Source organism: Talpa occidentalis, unplaced genomic scaffold (assembly GCF_014898055.3).
Source record: "Talpa occidentalis isolate TD23 unplaced genomic scaffold, MPIMG_talOcc4v2.1 talOcc4.8, whole genome shotgun sequence".
In the NCBI taxonomy this organism is placed as follows: Eukaryota; Metazoa; Chordata; class Mammalia; order Eulipotyphla; family Talpidae; genus Talpa; species Talpa occidentalis.
Genome location: NW_023605194.1, coordinates 105,030,303 through 105,050,792, shown reverse-complemented (window position 1 = coordinate 105,050,792; position 20,490 = coordinate 105,030,303). Strand labels below are relative to the sequence as shown.

Here is a 20,490-nt window from a genome sequence, read left to right as displayed (position 1 = left end):
AGTCAGAAGCCAGACAGGGGCCAAGTCCACAAAGCATTTCCATGTGGGACCACCAATGCTAAGCTGTTTGTGCTCATAACACCTGTTAGCTTCCACTGCCTTTTAAAGCACTCCACAGGGCAAACAAATTGTCCAGAGGAACCAGCTTAGCCCTTGAAAAGAAGTTTTTTTTTAATTTCATCACAGCAGAAGCTTCCAGACCAAAGACGACCACTTCGTATCCATGCATGTTGCCCCAGTGACTTCTTGTAACTCTTTTCTTTTTTCTTAAAGGCTTATTTTTATTTATTTATGCACACAAGTACTGGGGTGTAGGCCAGAAGTGCGGGGGATAAGAGGATTCACCAGAGACAAAGTGGGGAGCAGAACAGGCAGATCTACTGATATACACTGCTGAGGGGAGCAGTGAGCGAGACAGAAGAGGTCTGCTGCACAGTGTGGGTAGCTCCATGGCAGGGGATCAAACTCATGCCGTAGTGGCTGGCAATTGCTTGATAGTGCAGAGACTTTAATCCCTGCACCACCCTTGTAGCTCTTCTCTAAAAAAGAAAATATAATCTATTTTCTCATTCTCATGATCACTCAAGACGGTTCTTCTGTGGTCTAGTTGCTCATCTTTCTCTCTAATGATTGGGGATAAAAGAGAGACGTGAAGCTGGAAGGGAAAAGTGAAGGCTTTGAGCGAGAGATACCGGTCATACATTTTTCACGCTCCATCAAATATGACCACCTTAAGAATATACTGGCCGAGGGCATGTTCACTGTCTATAACTCTGGGACAAGGAGAGAGGGAGAGAAGAAAAAATAAAATAAAGGGAGAGAGAGAGAGAGAGTAGATATGTTAATGTCCTAAACAAACCTCGGGAATATACATGTTTTATATAAAAAACACTCATATCAAGCGCTTTCTCACTTTTATTTCATCATACCATTCAACCTTTTCCTGTATAACCCTCTGATTTTATATTTTCGACAGGTGTTTGATGGAAGTGGATCGTTTTTGTCCTATATTAATACATCTGCTGACCCACTCTATGGCCCCCAAGGCCTGGCCCTGACTTCAGACGGCCACGTAGTGGTGGCAGACTCTGGAAACCACTGCTTCAAGGTCTATCGGTACTTGCAGTGACCTTGACCGTTGGCCGCTGGACACCCCTTTTACAAAGGTCTTGCACTATAAACTGGAATGAATTTCTCGGCGCGGGACCAGATTATACTAGACTTTTCATGCTAGATGGAATCATTGGTGAACTTTCCAAGGTTGTTTCTGAATGTAACAGTTTCCTTAAAAACTGCATATCTGATTTCTGTAATTCACCTTTAGGGTTTAAAAAAAGGAAATTTCTTCTACTGAATCTATAAAAACTGCAAAGTTTTACTCCTGTGAACTATGGCCTGTAGGACAGGGATTTATGTAGTTGAACTAATTTTGCAAATCAAACAAGCATTTAAAAAATCTAGAATATTTAAAGGTTATTCGTTAATCCTGTGAATGATAGCTTTTGCGCAGAGCTTCCAAAATTAAAACAAAACAAAAACAAAATCTGTTGTAGTTATATACTTTATTTAACCTCAGTCACAAGACCTGGGGAATCTTTTAACCTCACCTTTTACAGTAGGTATTACTTTGGTCACTTTTTTTGGTTATCAACAGTGACAGAGAAATGACTTTAGGAAAAAAAAAAGAGACTGTCATGCAAGTCTGATTAGCAGGTCTATGAGTTTAGCACTTAACAATCAATGCAAATTTCCCATCCATTCTGGATTCGATCACAGATCCTTTGGATATATTCCTTTCACCTGCTCTCATTATATCAAAAAACAAAGTACATTTTCAGGGCAACCTGAAATACCCAATGCTTTGCAAAGCATCTTCCAATAGTAATGCTACCTTTGGCAGACAGCCCTTCCACTCCAGATTCGTGCACTGGAATGCAATCAAGAAAAGAATGAGTGATGTTTTATGTGCCATGTTCTCACATGTCTCTCTTCTTCCACTTCATGAAAGCGAAAGCTTTACCTCCTGCAAAACGTCAGCACATGTAGTAGGACACCAGTATCCTAGGACAGAGAGCCATAAGTAGCCCTTTGGAGGACTGTGGTGTCAACCAAAGGCATGCGATTGATGAATGGTTTTCCCTTAGAAAGCAAGTGTTACCAAAGTTGTGTTATCTCAAAAACCTTACAGGTAAGGGCATGTTATGGTTATTTATCATTGTCTAATGAATAGTAGAGGCATTAAAGGACTATGTATACATGATTAGGGTAAGGTAGAATGTATCATATATATATACATATATATATAGCTGAAACTTTGGTGTATTGAAATAGGCAGCACTCTGAAAAGCAAAGCATTGCCCAGCCTTCTTCAGCACGCCCTTCATTGCACAGTGAAGCTGCCCCAGGAGAACACGCCCTCAAGCAAACATGATTCTTGCCACTTTCCAGAAATGGTGGTGGTGACTGACCTTGAGTCAGAAAATGGCCTTCTATGCTTTCAAAATAAGAGAGAACAGAAACAGGTCAAAAGAAAAGTTGAATTTGAGTTCTAAGGAAATCAAACCTAAGTATAAATGTGTTTTAAGAAATGCTAAGAGTAATTTAGCCAATCTATCATTGATAACTGTAAAATAAGATGTGGTCTATTTCCACAGTTGAACTTTCTACTCAGTTCTACCAAATAGGATGCCAAACTCGGCATTTTCGATAATGACTTTGGGATCTTTTTCACTGAAAGCACCTTAGAACTGTACCATAAGAAAATAATTCCCTTATGTGTAACTATATGAATGTGATGTTTACTGCTTATTAATTTATAATGCAATCACACTCTTATATAGGACTTTTTAAAATTTTGAAGGGAAACCCAGCTACTTCCAATTGTCTGTCAAATTTATTATGCCCAAATCAACACCTGGAAGAATTTTTTTCAGGGAGATTTACATCTAGGTTTAGTATTTTTTTAAGTTAGGTAGAGTTTTCAAAGTACTTGAGCCTGTCTGTGATAAAATTATAAAATTCAATAACATTTTTAGAATATTAAACTAAGACATGGTTTCCTGACATCAGTGAAAAGTCTTTGAATTTACACATTCATGTTTGATGAGTGATCACAAGGTGCCCCAAACTATGCCAGACACCAGGGGTAAAGTGAAGACAAGAATCCCAGCCCCCTTGGAGTTTACATCCCAGAGAGGGAATTTCATTCTGCTGTTTATTAACATTCTGCATAAAAGATAATAGTTACTATACTGTTTAAGAGAAAACTTTTAAAATGGTTAAATTCATTTTAATTTATTTTCACAAGTAAAAATGCTTTCCTATTTGGACCTCTTTCTACACTTCATTTAGCCAAAGGGCCAGGAAGTGATGGATCCCTTTCCAGGCTATTGATCTTAAGACTTAGTTTATGGAAAAGGTTTTTTTTTGTTTGTTTGTTTGTTTGTTTTTGGTGCAACATTTAAATTATATTTTTGAATTGAAAAATTTAATCAGCCATCCCATATTAGGTTGGGTCCTATATTATGGGACTATATTAGGTCCATAAAGATTAGCCATCCCATATCTTAATAGTAGATTGAATACAAGGCAAAAAATTTTGCATGTCAAGTTGGCACAAACTGGAATGAAAGAATAGATATTTTGATTCAGACCTGTTCCACTATCTGAAACAGTTGCTATGGGCACCCCAGAAATCACCATTTTTTCCCCAAAAAAATATGATCATCTAGATTAAAGTATAGATAACATTTCACATTTGAATACAGACGTGCATTTACTGTATTTCTTGGTAAGCATATTTTAGGGAAGAAAGTGCTGCTGATAATAGAGGAATAGACAAGATTTAAATGCAATTTTGTCACATTCTATGGAAAATGGTTTCTGGTAAACTGAGAAGGATATTAAAATAAGTGACTTTTTTTCTGGGCTACCATTATTGTTTGATTTCTCTTTGTTAAGTGTACAGAACCTGTCATACCTTCATGATAAGTAGCACTGAAAAATTACTCATTCAAATTTCCCCTGGGCACTTATGGCAAAATGTTGCCAGTTAGTACATGAAGGTCCGTGACTGTGCATTCCCTCCTAGGGAGCCCTCCCCTGCTGGACACGGGAGGTGGAAAAGTCACCGGTCCGTCCAGAACCACATCAATAAAAAACCTTTATGACTGTTCATCCTTTGTTTTGAATAGTAATTAGTGTCTTGATCTAACTTTAGTCTCCAGTAACTAAACAAGTCAAGTTTCCTTATTTCAATTTGCTCTCACTAGAGTTGAGACAAATAAATGTCACAGGTCCATGCAACTGGAACACACTTGCTTCTGCTAAGTATACAGGGTATGTCCTAATGTGGAGTTAACTGGAATAGCTGTACATGAGCAAGTGTATATGGGTCCTTATGTGAAGGTCATTACGTTGGTAATGCCTACTGAGTTAAATTGGAAGAAATTGCAAATATCAGGTAATCGGCAGATGACTTCAAATGGGAAAAATCTTTTTGTACATTTGGACTCTATAGTATCCTCTCTATTCACCAGCTTCTGAAAAGGGAGGAGTATTTGTAGTTTAACCATGTGAAAACAAGACATTTCCAGGAAGGATAAAATTGAAGCTGTTTGCTTAAAACCGAAAGTCCTAATACTGTTGCATTCTATAAATGTTGCAGGGTTTTAAACTTTACAATTATTTTAATATTTTTGATAACTAGGAATCTAGAATTGCCATAAAGGAAACTAAGTGCCCATTAAAGATTTGTTTGGTATAAATAAATAATTTTTTTTTTTTGCTTTAAATGACAGTAAGCTACAAATCATGATGTTAATCTTTAAAAAAAAATTTCTGAAGATGAATTGTGTGGCAGTGATTGTGTGGTCTGTTTGTGGAGAATGTATGAAAGCTATTAATAGTCTAAAATAGGTTAATTGGCTATGTTGTTCCAGTGAATGTACAGCACTTCCATTAACTTTGGAAAGCAGCACAGCCTTAAACTCAATGCTTTTGCTTTATGACATGGGAATGTTTTGTCATCCACAGAGTGTATCCTTATCATAGAACCCTTTTTATCATCCTCAAGTCTATAGCCTTTCAATCCTACGTATGATTATGAAAGTTTTTTGCTTCCTTTCTTTTTCAATTTTGTACATTCCATCTTTATAGATCTGTTTCATACTTTTCCTGTGTATAGAACACTAAGTCTTGCCCTGACATTGGTACTTTCTCATGGTTTGTTCTTTTATGAATCAAAATGCTGACTGCTTATTTAAAGAAAAGAGTGAGCGCTGTGTATCCAAGTGTTTGTACGTTCATAGCTGCATACGTACCACAGTATTTTGGATGCTTTAGTCTACAATAAAACTTTAAATTAATTCTGTCTTGAAACATAGGAGAAACAAGTTTCATGTGTATATCTTTATCATGCACAAAATCTCCAATCATTATAATAAAGCTTGTTTTCTCCATTTCCAGGGTGAATGTTTGTTTCTTTTTTCAGTGAAGGGAAGTGAAGGAATGTTGTAGAATATGTGCAAGAGATCATTACGTCAACCAAACTGTTTACGCTTATGAGAAGCTTAATAAAATTTTCTTAGTCGTGCTAATAATCTATTAGCATTTAGGATGTAACTTCAACAGATATTTGGAAAATCGTGGGATATGCACAGCACATGTATTTACATGGTGTAGTAGATCAAAATCACTATCCTCATACTGCAGAACAAAGAGACCTTTGGCATAAGTTTAATAATGTTGCAGAGTAAAACACTAGGAGAAACTAAATCAATGGAATGCTATGCTTCCCTAACAAGCAACAGGAGGTACAAATTCCTATTTCAGATGCTCTTTTTATGTTTTCAGTAGTGTATACAATTAAGTCTTCATTTTGCAGCACCTGCAAACGAAGGGATCCAAACTTTTGCTTGGAATCACCATCTACTGTCATCAGGTGGTAACGTAGTTTTGAACATTTTGACTTGAAATTCATTCCTTGTTTTTTAAAAAATAAAAACAAAAAAGGGGATTTTTTTAAAAAGATTTATTTATTTGTTTATTTATACAAGCACTGGGTACAGTCAGAAGCGAGGGAGGGTGAGAGAATTCACCAGAGCCAGAGCAGGGAGCAGAGCAGGCAGAAGGACTGAAGTACACTGCTGAGGGGAGCAGCGGGCGGCAGGAGAGGTCTGCGCGCCATGGGGGACCCTCCTCTGGTGGCCGGGGAGCAGCCGGGGATCGAACCAGCACTGCAGAGGCTGCGGGCAGCTTCGCAACCCAGCGCTCAACCGCTGCGCCACCGGGGAGGCCCAGGGGGAGATTTTTTAAAGCTAGAAAAATAGTGACTAACTGGGGGAGAGATGAACGGCAAAGTGAGAAAACAAAAAAGGGCGCCCCAGATTGGGCAAATCCGGATGGACAGAGGTGGTGTCTTCATCGCCAGCAGCCAAACCTCTATTTTACAAGACAAACTCAGGTTGGATTTCTGCTGCGCAAGGGGTTAAGACGAAACCTATGAAGCTATCTGCAGCCACTGCAGCACGTGGTCGAGCCCCGGCCAGGGAGCTACCCACATGGTGCGGCAGACCTCTCCTGCCTCGCCCGCTGCTCCCCTCAGCAGTGTACTTTGGTCAGTCTGCCTGTTCTGTGCCCCGCTCTGTCTCTGGTGCGTCCCTCACACCCTTCCCACCCCCCCTACCCCACACCCCGCACCTCTGGCCTGTACCCCAGCTCTTGTATGCATAAATAAAATCTTTAAAAAAAAAACTTTCTTTAAAAAGGGGTTAGGGCCTCCCCTGTGGCGCAGCAGTTGAGCGCTGGGTTGCGAAGCTGCCCTCAGCCTCTGCAGCGCTGCTTTGATTCCCGGCTGCTCCCCGGCCACCAGAGGAGGGCCCCATGTGACGCGCAGACCTCTCCTGCCGCCCGCTGCTCCCCTCAGCAGTGTACTTCGTAGGTCTGCCTGTTCTGTTCCCCGCTCTGGCTCCGGTGAACTCTCTCACCGTCCAGTTCTTCTGACTGTACCCAATGCTTGTATAAATAAATAAATAAGTAAATAAAATAAAAAAATAAAAAATAAAAAGGAGTTAAATTCTACCCCGAAGAGAAAGTGGAGGAAGCATGGGGGTTCCCCGACACTGCAGACGCAGGAGCCACTCAGCGCTGACAGCTGGGACAGGCCCCGCCCCCGAGCAGGCCCCGCCCCGCCCGCCCGCCCGCCCGCCCGCCCGCCCGCCCGCCCGCCCGCTCGGCGCCGCCGCCAGGGGTCGCTGCGCGCCGCGGGGACGAGGCTCGGCCTCTCTCTCTCCCGCCTCCTCCCCTCGCTGCTCCGCCCCCGGGGCGGTGTCGGCGCCAAAATCAAACCCGCTCTGCGCCCCGCCCCCGCCTCGAGCGCCGCCCGCGCCACCGGAAGACCCGCGGCCGCGCCATGGTAAGAGCTGGGGTCCGGCCGGCGCCTGTGCCCCGGTGTGAGGGCGCAGAGCCGAGGGGGACGCCGAGGGGTCGCGCTGCCCCCTCTGCACTTCCGGGGGGGCAGCCCCGCAGCTGCGCCCCCCCCCGCCGCCCTGCACCCCGCGGCAGTCCCGGGGAGGGAGCCGCCCCCCCTGCCCCCCAACCCCCCCCGCCCCCCTCCCACCCGCCACGGGCGGCTGAGGCGGGGCAGCGAAATGTTCTCGAGCGCTCCGGGGTCTGTTGGAACGCGCCTGGGCGAGAGCTGAGCCCAGAGGCCCGGGGCTCGGCCCCAGGGCGCACCCCGGCATTTGGAACCCCCTGCGGGCTGCTCCGGGACCGGAGACCCCAGGGCCTGAGTGCCGACCCGGGGTGGTTTTGTGAATCGGGACAGTGGAGCACGTTCTGAACTGCTCTTAATTTCTTTTTTTCTTTTTTTTTAAGATTTATTCATGCATACAAGAGCTGGGGTACAGGCCAGAGGTGCGGGAGGGTGAGAGGGTTCACCAGAGACAGAGTGGGGAGCAGAACAGGCAGACTGATGAAATACACTGCTGAGGGGAGCAGCGGGCGGGACAGGCGAGGTCTGCCGTGCCATGTGGGTATCTCGCTGGGGCCCGGGACTCGAACCCGCGCTGCAGAGGCAGCTTCACAGTCCTGCTTCAGCCGCCTGCGCCACCAGGGGAGGCCCCTGAACTGCTCACAATTTCAAAGGCGGCCTAACCAAGCCTCATTTGATGCCAGTTACACCATGGCTGTAAACAGAGTCCTTTTCCCCAAAGGGCGAGAAATGCGGGACTTCGGAGCCCGAAGTCGACCCGTTAGAGAAACTGGCGCGGAGACTTCCCTGCGTACCATAAAGGGTTAGGTCTGGGACGATGACCCACCGTCTCTCTGTGAACTTAATATTTTATTGCTCGTCAAGTCGTTTTCGTAAGCCTTCAAAGTTTCATGCCATTTTTGTGTGCTTCTCTTGGCAGAAAATCAACATTCATTAAATGGATCTAAGATTTTAATATCTTAATTTAGCTAATGGCCGTTATTTTGCCGAGCTTCTGCTGGACAAGGATCTAGGTTGTTCAGTGTTTATTTGAAGCTACTTGTCCAGATATAATTATAGCTGATAACGGCTTTTTGTGGTTAAACTAACAACTTAGCCATCTGGGCGTGAAAGGATTTGAAGAAGCCAAACAGGACTACACTTAAATCTGTTAGCATCTGTTAACTGGCTCTGGTGTCGTTTTTTCTTTAGCTAATCTGACTAGTGAGAATTTTGCAACACAAATGCTTGAACTTTGTCTTCTTGCCTATTCTCTCCACACCTGAATCACCTTCAGCTACTACATGGCCTGATGAGCTATTAACTCTTCAGATGCTTCCCTATAATAATGAAGAAAGATGAAACAAGTTAGAATAAAACTTTTTATGACATCGGTGCTTCCTATTGTTTATGTAGGATCAAGAAGTTAGCTTAATGTTTTGTTAACCAAAGACAAACTGTTCTCTTTCAGGATTGGGAATTAATAGTTTGTTATGGTTGAGTTTGTAGGGTGACATTTATAATCCAGTTATCTTTTTTGGAATTGGAGAAATTGAATGGAAGTCTCCTACTTCCGAGGATAGCAGATAGCGTCTACTTTTTCAAAAGGCTATTGTAATTAATCAATTCCTGATTTTAGGAATTCTGTAACTCCCACTTGAAGATCATTACTCCGGTAGATGATTTTTAAGTGGTTTGAAGTATACTGGTCACCCAGAAAACTCTCTTGTCCTCAGGTCGTTTTGAGTCCCCTTAAAGCTTGAATGTATTTCTAACTTTATACTATCAGGAGATTTTCTTCTATCTTAAGCAGTAAATGAACCCTTACTGATTTATTTTGGGAGAGGGGTGGATTTCTAAATATGAATTAACATAGCATCTTTTCGCATTAATTATTTTATTTCTGTCCATAAGACTCCTACTGTGGTTGATTATAAGCCTTATCTGCCATAAAAGAGCAATGTAAGTGGATGCTGCAGCTCATGGTGTTTCTTAAATGTCATAGCTGCTGAACTGAGTGATTCATGGCTTTCCTAAAACTGTGTGACACACACACACACACACACACACACACACACACACACACACACACACACACACACACACACACACACACACGCTTTTTGCCTTATTGCCTGCCTCCAGGTGACAGTTTCTTATGGAGGCCGTGGGTCTCTCCAGCATTTATACCAAAATGTCAGGAGTCTTTCCTACCTAAAGCTTAGAATTCTCAGGGCCCACACAGTGCCCTGTGACTGTGCCCTGAGACTCAGCCTCCAGATTCTGGGCTGAAAAAAGCAATCCTGGGGCACAGTTAAACCCCGTGAGGAATCATTTTAAATATTCATGCCAAGGCTGAAGGCCCCTCCCAGAGATGTGATGAGGGTTTGGAGGGACCTACCTGGCCATCAGCATTTTTTTAAAACTGAGATGATTCTAAGGTATGTCTGTTTGAGACCCGCAGGACTGAAATGGGCCAAAGGCACCTTCTGAGTGTGAGTTTTCATTCGTGGGAGAGACCCTGGAGGCCAGTGCAAAGGGAGGCTTGTCAAACATTGTTGAACTCTGCCTTTGGCCCCCAGGTTCTGTGACCAGGCCTCCGTGGCTTCTTGGCACTTGCTCATCTGGGATTTCTCTATCCAAGCAAAGCAATAAATGGCTGCCACCAGATTCCTTAGTATTAATTCACCTGGTATCATTGTGGGGGTGAAGTGGGAATTGTGAGGTTTGGGAGCCTGAAGAGCCTCGCATTTTAAGGTTGCAAGCTTTTAGATACAGGGTTCTGGACTAGGGGGCTTGTCACCCGACCTGGCACTAAGCTCTGGGAAGGCAAAGGCAGTTCATGTGCATCGCCTGAGAGTCCAGCAAGCACAGCTTTTCATTTGTACTACGTGAGTTGGTGGTGTGTGCTGGGGACATACACAGTGACTCAACTTGGTCTGGGGGCTCGGAAAGTTCTCCTAGAGTGAGAAAGGTGAAACTCAGCCTTGGGAGACTCCACTGGAGTTGTGAATAGAAGGTAGAGGAGAAGCTTGCAAGAGCATTTTTTTTTAAAGATTTATTTATTTTATGTATACAAGAGCTGGGGTACAGGCCAGAGGTGTGGGGAGTGAAAGGACTCACCAGAGACAGAGTGGGGAACAGAACAGACAGACTGACTGAAATACACTACTGAGGGGAGCAGCGGGCAAGCCAGCAGAGGTCTGCTGTGCCATGTGGGTCACCTCCCCTGCCAGGGATCAAACTCATGCTGCAGTGGCTGTGGACAGCCTCATAGGTTGTGTCTTAACCCCTTGCACCACCAGGGAGTCCCCAGAACAGGCAGATTGACTGAACTACACCACTGAGGGGAGCAGCAGGGGAGTGAGGAGAGGTCTGCTGCGCCATGTGGGTTGCTCCCTGGCTGGCTGGGGATAGAACCCGTGCTGCAGTGGCTGCAGACAGCCTCATAGGTTGCATCCTAACCCCTTTTGCCACCAGGGAGGCCCTGCAAGAGCATTTTTATATTTTTTTATAAGATTTTTATTATTTATTTATATAAGCACTGGGGTGCAGGCCAGAGGCACGGGAGGGTGAGAGAATTCACCAGAGACAGACCAAGGAGCAGAACAGGCAGAAGGGCCAAAGTGCACTGCTGAGGGGAGCAGCGGGCGGCAGGAGAGGTCTGCGCACCATGTGGGAATCTCCCTGGCCGGCCGGGAATCGAACCGGCGCTGCAGAGGCTGTGGACAGCTTCACAGCGTGGCGCTCAGCCCGCTGCGCCATCGGGGAGGCCCCAACAAGAGCATTTTTAAAACAGCACAGAAATGAGAAAAAGCTCGCAGTCAGTAACTTGTGTTACAGCTCAATTTGTTTAGCTCTCCAAGTTGTTAGGGTAAACTGAGGGGGGGGGCGCCCAGAGGGGTACATTAGGGGCAGCTGATGGAGGCACCTGTAGCTCATTCTGTGGTGATTGACTGCTTCTGCATATTGGGAGCCACTCTGCGATTTTAAGCAAAAGAGAGGCCTGGTTCTCTGCTCTTTGGCGTGTGGAGTGTGGATGGAGGCTGTGCTGGTGTGGTCTGGGCACTGCAGTGTGTTGCAGAGACCATGCAAGGCCTGAATTGAGGGGTGTAGCAGAGATGGAGCAGAGACAGCTGAGCCCACAGGTTGGTGGTAGGTTGAATGTTAAGAGATAAGGGATCCCCGCGTGACTGCCAGGCCTCTGACCTGGGTAGCAAACTAGTAGCTACCTGAACTTGAGCTTCAGAACAGCAGATTGGGGCATAGGTGGGGAGAGCAGAGGTCAGCGTAGGCCTCCTGAGTTTGAGGCCTGTCCAGCAGGCAAGTAGGTACTGGACAGGGATGCTCAGGAGCACACTAAGGGGCTGGGAGCTGACTTAAAGATCTGAGGTCGCAGGGTGAGAAAAGGTGACCTCAATGGAGAACCCGGAGCTGCAGTGTGTGGGAGGGGGCAGAGGCCAGAAAGTGAATGTCAGCCTACTACTGCAGACACCTGCCGCTCGCCAGGGAGCCACTGAGCTCACTGCTGTGCAGCCAGGCAGTGGGTTTCTGTTCTGTGGGTCAGATGAAGTGCTGCACGCTTTCCTGCTGTCCTCGGCTCCTGTCCTGGTGTTTTTAGTTGGATAGGGTCGATCTTTGTTTCATTTATGTCTACTTTTAAGTAGTGTGAGTGTTAAAGTTCTTCCTGAATATTCCTGAATAAATGTCCTGAGTAACTCTCTTTTTCTTCTTCTTTTTTTTTTTTTTTTTCAGAAGGAAGTTCTCAAAACTCACATGTCACTTTGTTTGCTCCTCCAGTGGGGCGTGTGGCTTGGTCTCATTTGACTTGTATCAGTGAGTTGAACAGGTGTTTTGTTGGTTTGTTTGTTTTTTTTCCCTGTGAATCTTTGCAGTGAAGAAATGTGGCTTTTTTTTTTAATTTTTTATATAGTCTATAGCCATTATATAGTAAAAATCATTAGTAACGTACATTTCAATTACGTGTGAGTGACCTCAGTTTCACATTGGCTAAGGGGTCTGCAGAGAAACTGTAACCTGAAGTGACTTCCACTTCCCATGTTACAGGTTTTTCCCTTTCTCTCGCCTGCCCGCCGCGGTTACTCTAATTTGTCACTGCCTGCTGTAGAAATCACACCTCCTCCTCCTGTCTCCCATCATCTGGCCAGAGACCACCTTGCTTACCTCATCTGCCTCTGTATACTCCAGTCCTCTCAGAATGCTTATCTCTCTGGAACAATCCTGGGTGCCCAGGTCTCCTGTCTCACCATTTCTCAACTTCCTAAAATCCTTTTCATCTCTAGTCTAGATCACCTCCTCCTTCCTCAGGGTGGAATTAATCCTTTCTGTCCTGTCTGTACATGTACCTTTTTATTTAATAGTAGCTATGTCTATGTATTTTCTTTGGGAGATTGTAAGTCTTGAAGGCAAATGAAGTGCCTTACCATTAACTCATTCAATAAATGATGAATTTCTACAAAATGACAAGATGCCCGTCTTGCCCACCGTCCTTACTGTGCTGGCCAACCCCGCCCCAGGCTTGGAAGGGCATGGTAGGGTAGGTATGATGGGTCCTCTGGCCTGACACTAAGAGTTGTCAAATGTTGTTATCAGACAAAACCGTACACAGAATTTCTGATAATGTTTTAGATCAGCTTGTTTTACAATGCAGTGTTTTGTTTCAAACACAGTGTTTACCATTTAACTTTTGTGTTTGTGCTTTAGTCGAAGAAAAAAGGACTGAGTGCAGAGGAAAAGAGAGTCCGCATGATGGAAATATTTTTTGAAACTGTAAGTCATCTTCCTAAGATTTTTAGTATGTTGCATAGTTGTCTCCTTAGGTCTGTGTTAACCCCCTTTTTGTGAGAGATCAATACTGACCATTTGTGAGAAGGGATAAAATTCTGCAAACATTTGTGGTGCTTGTGAGCTGTGGCATAGGAAAGGACTTGTCACTTGTTGGTGAAATCTCTTCATTCAGACTATTGTACACACCCTCTTTCTGAAGCATATACTAGACTGCTCCCCCTTCTGCCTGAAAATAGTAATAATGGCTCACAGTATCATTGGCAGGGACCAGTCACTGCCCTGGGCACTTGGTGTGGATTGTCTGATTTTGTCCTTTTTACTGACAAGAGCTCATCCACTTATTTGATACTGACAAAGTATCATCCACTTTTCTCAGATGAAACATGTGAGGCACAGCCTAAGATACCAACTCTGGATCTCACAAAATAGAAGTGACAATACTAGGATTCAAACCCAGGGAGGACAGCTCACCTGATTTCAGAGACAGGGCTTTAATCCTGCCTCTCTGTCTGAAGACATTCTTAATCTGTCTGTGCATAAGACATATTTGGTAGTACGTAGGCCTCCTTAATTTATTCCAGAAATTTGTGCCCGTCACTAACAGGAATATGTTCAAGTTTTGGCTCCTAAGTGGCAGAGCCAGGATTCAAGCCCAGGCTGTCGGCTCTTGAGCCTGTTTTCTACACCAAGTTGCTATTCAGTGACTTTTCTTCGCCCCCTAGTTAAAGTCCAAACCTTTGACCTACAAAAAATATTAACCTCCTATATATTAGTACACAGGTCCTTCAAAATCTAGTTTGGCCCCAATCTACTATTTTCATTATATACAAATGTGAAGAAGATGGGGGGAAATGGTAAAATGGAATAGTAAATTAATAAGATAAGCAATGGTAGTATTTGATTTTCATTTTGATAGTACAGAGTCTAAGTAAGACAAGTGAAATGTTCTGGGAACTTGTGTATTAACTGTTTGCCCTCTGATTAATCTCCCTAATCTCACTTAGAGTGACTTACAGATAGTCATTGGCAATTCAGCAGAGTATCATAGTAGTAATGATGACAAGATTAGGAAGGTGGAATGATGAAGTTTGTGTGGTTACTGTTCTGTTCATTGAACTATTTTTCCTATGTTCTCAGAACAAGAAAAATAGATATAATTTCTATCAGACAGTGGAAAACTGGGGAGAGTGGTGGGGGAGGGGATTATTTTGTGCTTTAGGATATTGTTAACTCCCTCAAATATCAAAATTGGCTGTTTTTGATTAGAAATTTTCCACCTCTTTTGGATAATAGCATGAAGGCACTAATGAATATAATACTAAAGAGTATTAGCAGTTTTAAGAAGTTCAGTAGTTAGTGAGCTGTCATGTAAAGCCAGGAATTGGTTGTATTAATTAGTTGATTGATTTCAGTTTATGTTTCATTCATTGTATACTCACATATATATTTAAAGTTGCTAACATAATAGAAATAGAATTCTTTGCTTTTTACACTAGGAAGAACATGGGAGCAGCAGAGCTCAGTGATAGTGAACCTGACCTCTGTTTTATCTAATAGCTCTGTAACCTTAAACAAGTCACTTGACCAAAGTGTCAGTTTTCTAATGTATTTCTGATCTAATAATTGTATCCAGCTCACAGTATTGGTGTAAGGATTAAATGAGGCAATCCGTGTAAAACATTCCAGTGCCCAGATCATAAGAGCCCAGTTGAAAGTTGTCTGGTTGTGTGACTGTGTCTTCCAGGAGACCTTACACTTAGCTTGCATTGTTATTTAAGAGTCAGAGCCATTGTATTTATATCTCCTTTGTTATCACTGTTTATTGCCTGGATAATGATATTTACTGTTTTCTCTGTCCTCTTAAATGATCTCAATTTAGTTATAAGGTTTTGTTCTTTGCTAACTCATTTGTTTACACAGCAAACCTGCTGGGGCAGCCACTGTGTTGGGACTTCCTTGGTGGCCACATATAGGATGATGTCTCAATAAGTTCATGTTCTTTTTCCAGGGAATCTAAACTACTTGCAAATAGGTCTGATTAGTTGATTTTTCTAGTCAGTGATTTATTGCATAGTCTCTGCAATCCCAAGATACTATCTTTAAAGTTTATTCCCACATGTACAAAAATTGTTTTCACACTCTAAGATCAGTGACTTAGTACTTTAATTTGCTGAATCTTTTTTAAAAAATATTTATTTATTTATCTATTTATTTATTTATTTATTTATTTATGCATACAAGAGTGGGAGTACAGTCCAGAGGTGTGGGGCGGTGAGAGGATTCACCAGAGACACAGAGTGGGGAACAGAGCAGGCAGATTGACTGAAGGGGAGCAGCGGACCAGTCAGGAGAGGCCTGCTGCGCCATGTGGGTTGCTCTGCCCCTGGCCAGCGGGGGGTGGAACTTGTGCTGCAGAGGCTGTGGACAGCTTCATAGGTTGCATCTTAACCCCTTGCACCACCAGGGAGGCCCCTAATTTACTAAATCTTAAGTGTAATGATATAGTTACTTTTCCAACATTTTGTTATGGAAGATGAAAGAATTTTATAGTGACTGTCCATATGCCCAACACCTAGATTCTACTTCAGCATTTTACTCGTTATATATATTCATTTATATTTTCATATATGTGTGTGTGTGTGTGTGTGTGTATCACCTACCACTGTTTTGTTCTTCCGTCAGTTCATCTTTGGGGGATGGGGTAGAGTATACTTCAAAGGAGTTCTTTATATATCTGGGTAGCCGTCTTTGTCAGGTATGTTTTGTGAATACTGTCTTCTAGTCAGTATTTGTCATTTCAATTTCTTACCAGGGCCTTAGATGAGCAGAAGTTTTTAATTTTTGTGAAGTCTAATTTCCATCCTATTGAAGTTGACTTTTCAAGTTTATTTTAGGAGAAATAAATCCCAGATTTCTATAACAATCACAATAATTCTGTTCTACTTACTGAATACTTCAGTATTTTCACATGTCACTTTTTTTATCCAAGTTCTTTTCTCCACTTCAACCAAGACTTACTACAAAAAGAAAGGAGTGTTCTGCACAGAATTTCCCCCCAATAATTAGGATGAAATGTTCTCCATGTCTTTCTTCCCATTTAGATTTGCATGTGGTGGACATGTACCAATTAGATGAGCAATTGATAGACAAAGACAAATATGTAATTTTTCCTTTGTTTAGGTTTAACTCTTCTATGAAACATTGAACATAAACAAATCTCCACAGTTGTCTTTTTTACTTTTAATTCAAACTCCTCCATCTGTGACATATAATGTGTGTCAGAGCGCTATTGTGTTTTCTTGAAATCAGAGCGTGAGAGAAACTAATTCAAGTTAACAATTGATTAATCATAAACAAGCTTTCATACTTCAGTGGGAAGATATTCTCTCTGATTACTATAAAATAGAATGTTCATGCAAAATTGATCCATTTTAAGTTCTATTGAGGGTATTGAACAAGGTAACTGTGATGTTTCTCTAGTTCCATGTGCTGGACCCTATTGTTAGTTTCAGGCATGGTTTTTTTAGTATACTTTAACATCTTAATTATGGTAATATACATATATAGTAGAAAGTAAGTACAAGTTTCTTATACCTTTTTTTTTTAACCTTTCAAACAGAAAGATGTATTCCAATTAAAAGACATAGAGAAGATTGCTCCCAAAGAGAAAGGCATTAGTAAGTATCAAAGATGTGCTGGGATATCTCGGGAAATGGGAAATCATTCACCATTAACAGCCTGTAACATTCCCCTGTAACAGCCTCTCACTTTAGAGAAACAGAAATTTCTAGAGATGAGTAATGTTTGCAACAGTCCCTATGTAATTTCTTTGTGTCACAGACACGATTCTTCTGTTTGGAGAATCTGCTCTGGAAAAACTAAAGTGGAATATGCATGCATCTGCGTACATGCACGTACACACACACATTGTGCCCAAGTTTATTTGTGAGTATAATTTATATCAAAAGGAGTAAAAACTGTTTATGCTTGGTCTAGTATTTGTTAAATATGATCTCGTGTCTTTACATAGTATATTAGTTTTTTAAGATTGTTTTAGTTATTTACCTTATACTTGGGGGTTTAACACAATAGAGATGCATTCTCTCATAGTGGCCAAAAGTTTGACATCCAGTTGTTGGCAGAGTTGTTTGTTTCCAGAGGCTCTAAAGGAAAATCCATTCCTTCCTCTTCTCCTCGCTTCTGGTGATGGCCAGCAGTGCCTGGCTTGTAGACACATCATTCTGATGTCTGCCTCTGTCTCCACACGGCCCTGCCCTTTGTTTTCTCCCCTCTGTCAATGATACCCACCATTGGATTTGGGACCCACCCTAAATTCAGCATGATTTCCTAGTGCGATCCTTGATTACCAGTGTATAAGCCTTTTTTTCCAAATAAACTCACATTCACAAGTTCTAGGGGCTCTCTTTCTGATTGTGAAATATATATACATACATATATATATACATACATACATACATATATATATATATATAGAGAGAGAGAGAGAGACAAGAAAATATCTTACCAGATTTGGAAATTATAAAGAATACAAGGAAAATCAAAGTTGTGCATAACCCTGTATTCTGAGAGCACCACTGTTAACAGTCTGTTCATCCCTCTGAGAGGAACTGTTGTTGCATGCGGTGTTTTGTGTTCATGTATTTTTTTGTAAAATTATATATCTTCCACATTCACTCGTGTCATTTGCTTTTAAAAATTGATGTGCAACATTGCCTCTCTTAATGATTAATTCTGTGACCACCCACGATACCACAATTTGCTTAGCTCATTACTTATTGTTGAACAGCTAGCTTGTTTCTAAATTTTGCTGCTAAATTTAATGTATAATTAGCATTCTATTCATAATTTTTTCCCTAAAAGACTCATTTTTAGAACAGTTTTAGGTCCCTAGCAGAGTTGAGAGGAATGACAGATTTCTTCCATGATCTCTGCCCCCACACATGCGCAGTTTGCCCATCTCCACGCACCAGTGCATGTCTGTCACAGGTTGTGACCTACACTCCTGGGTACACCATCATCATTGCCCAAGTCCATGGTCCACATTGTGGCTTCCTCTTACAGCCTCAGACAAGTGTGTAGTAACATGGGCCCATCACTGCAATATCAGACAGGATTTTCACTGCCAAAAAAATCCTCTGTACTCCACCTGTCATTCCTACCTCACCCCCTCATGAATTTTCTTCTGCATCTCATATTACTTCATTAGGAATTGTCTCTAGAGGTAGAATGCAAAACAGACCTATGCAGTTATTAAGCTCTTTATATGTGTTCTCAAATTGCCTTTGGAAAAGACTGTACCAAATTATACTCACATTCATTTCTCAGGACTGTATTTTTGTTTTTAAAATTACATTTTATTAAAGATTGTACTTTTCATGAAAGATTGTACTTCTTTACAAGTTTAGGTTGAATGTTTTGCATACTTAGTGTCAAGATTCCTTTTTCATTAAATCTTTAATTTTGCAATAGGTTATATCTGGGGATAAAAAACTTTTTGACTAATTTTTAATTATACTCTTAATCATAACATTTAACTTTATAGTTTAATTTCTCCTGATCATTTTAAACCTATTCTTAGCAAAAAAGGTAACACATGTTCATTGTTGGAAAAAAGGAAAATGAACAGAAAACAGGAGATAAAAATCGCCTTTTACCTACCATCCAAAGATAACCACCGTCTCTTAGTGAATACTGTCGTTTATTTATTTATTTATTTATTTTTAATAATGCTTTTTTTCTTTTCTTTTTTTAAGATTCATTTATTTATTTATTTATACATGCACTGGGTATAGTCAGAAGAGCGGGAGGGTGAGAGAATTCACCAGAGCCAGAGCAGGGAGCAGAACAGGCAGAAGGACCGAAGTACACTGCTGAGGGGAGCAGCGGGCGGCAGGAGAGGTCTGCACGCCATGTGGGACCCTCCTCTGGTGGCCGGGGAGCAACTGGGGATCGAACCGGTGCTGCAGAGGCTGTGGGCAGCCTCGCAACCCAGCGCTCAACCACTGCGCCACCGGGGAGGCCCTATAGTTTATTTTTGTGTATGACACACTCTGTATAATCCATTTTGAGTGAACATATATCTATGCCATTAAATATTTTATAACACAATTTTAGCAGTTGTATAATATCCCATCAGTAAAATTCTTCTAAAAGTACAGTCATACACTGCTCTTCAGTCTTTGCTATTGAAAGCCATGTTACAACAAGCCTCCTCAAGCATACCCATCATTTTCCTTCGTTGAATTTACAAAAGTGGAGTTTCTGCATAAAAGTCATGCGTGAATCTAAAGTAGTAGATACATGTTGCCATTTTTTTCCACCCATGTTGAGAGAACCCATTTCCCTGAATTCTTTATTATATCTGTTAGTGCTTTTAATTTCGTAGTCAAGAAATCATATATCATTGCTTTATTTTGCATTTCTCCAGCTATTTGTGGGATTGAATATCATCTTGTTTATTGAGCATGCACATTTTGTAGAAGCTGTTGGTAGACTTACTATTTCTTTGTCAGACTATTTGTCCTTTCTTGGTTATTATTTTTAAAAAACTGTTTATTAACTTTTTAACTCTTGAGCTGGAAATGTGTCCCCAGTTACTCCCCTTTTAGTTTATTTACGATGTTTTAATAGAGTTTTAAAAATGATCTCTCCTAGCTGCTATGTCAGTCAAAGAAGTCCTCCAGAGCCTGGTCGATGACAGCATGGTGGACTGTGAGAGGATCGGAACATCCAATTACTATTGGGCTTTCCCAAGTAAAGCTCTTCACGCACGGAAGAGGAAGTTGGAAGTTCTGGAATCTCAGGTAAACAACCACAGTTAGGATTAAGTAAATGTGTTTTACTTAATCCTATTTTCATTTAATGGTTTCTGTTAAAATTTTAACATGTATTATTTGACTCAAAGTCTAAAGATAATCAACACCTCTATCCTCCCAAACAATGCAAGGACCTTAGAATATTTTCACTTTCATCTCCCTATATGCCATGATATTGTTTTTTATTTCCTTTTTTAATATTATTAATAGATGTTTGTTTCCTCTGGGCACTAATTTTAGGCTTGCAGAAATACCGCAAGCCAATACTTCTCCACAAACACAATTTTCCCCATTATTTATTATGTCTTGTAGTAGTGTGGATGGTTTGTTACAATTGATGCACTAATATAGATAACTTATTATTAACTAAGCCGC

The 20,490-nt window shown here is 41.8% G+C and overlaps 2 protein-coding genes across 7 annotated transcripts in view; both read left to right on the top strand.

Moving 5' to 3' along the window:
* Nucleotides 1–5,459, top strand: part of TRIM2 (tripartite motif containing 2) — a 123,420-nt gene extending 117,961 nt beyond the window's left edge. For all 6 annotated transcript variants that reach the window (XM_037495595.2, XM_037495596.2, XM_054689966.1 and 3 more), the window contains one exon: nt 977–5,459. In XM_037495595.2, the coding sequence (XP_037351492.1) occupies nt 977–1,129 (153 nt within the window). In that variant the 3' untranslated portion in view covers nt 1,130–5,459. The remainder of the gene's footprint in view (nt 1–976) is intronic.
* A 1,911-nt stretch (nt 5,460–7,370) lies between these two features.
* Nucleotides 7,371–20,490, top strand: part of MND1 (meiotic nuclear divisions 1) — a 47,163-nt gene continuing 34,043 nt past the window's right edge. The window contains exons 1-4 of the mRNA XM_037496648.2: nt 7,371–7,414; nt 13,196–13,261; nt 16,899–16,956; nt 19,955–20,103. Of these exons, the coding sequence (XP_037352545.1) occupies nt 7,412–7,414; nt 13,196–13,261; nt 16,899–16,956; nt 19,955–20,103 (276 nt within the window). The 5' untranslated portion in view covers nt 7,371–7,411. The remainder of the gene's footprint in view (nt 7,415–13,195; nt 13,262–16,898; nt 16,957–19,954; nt 20,104–20,490) is intronic.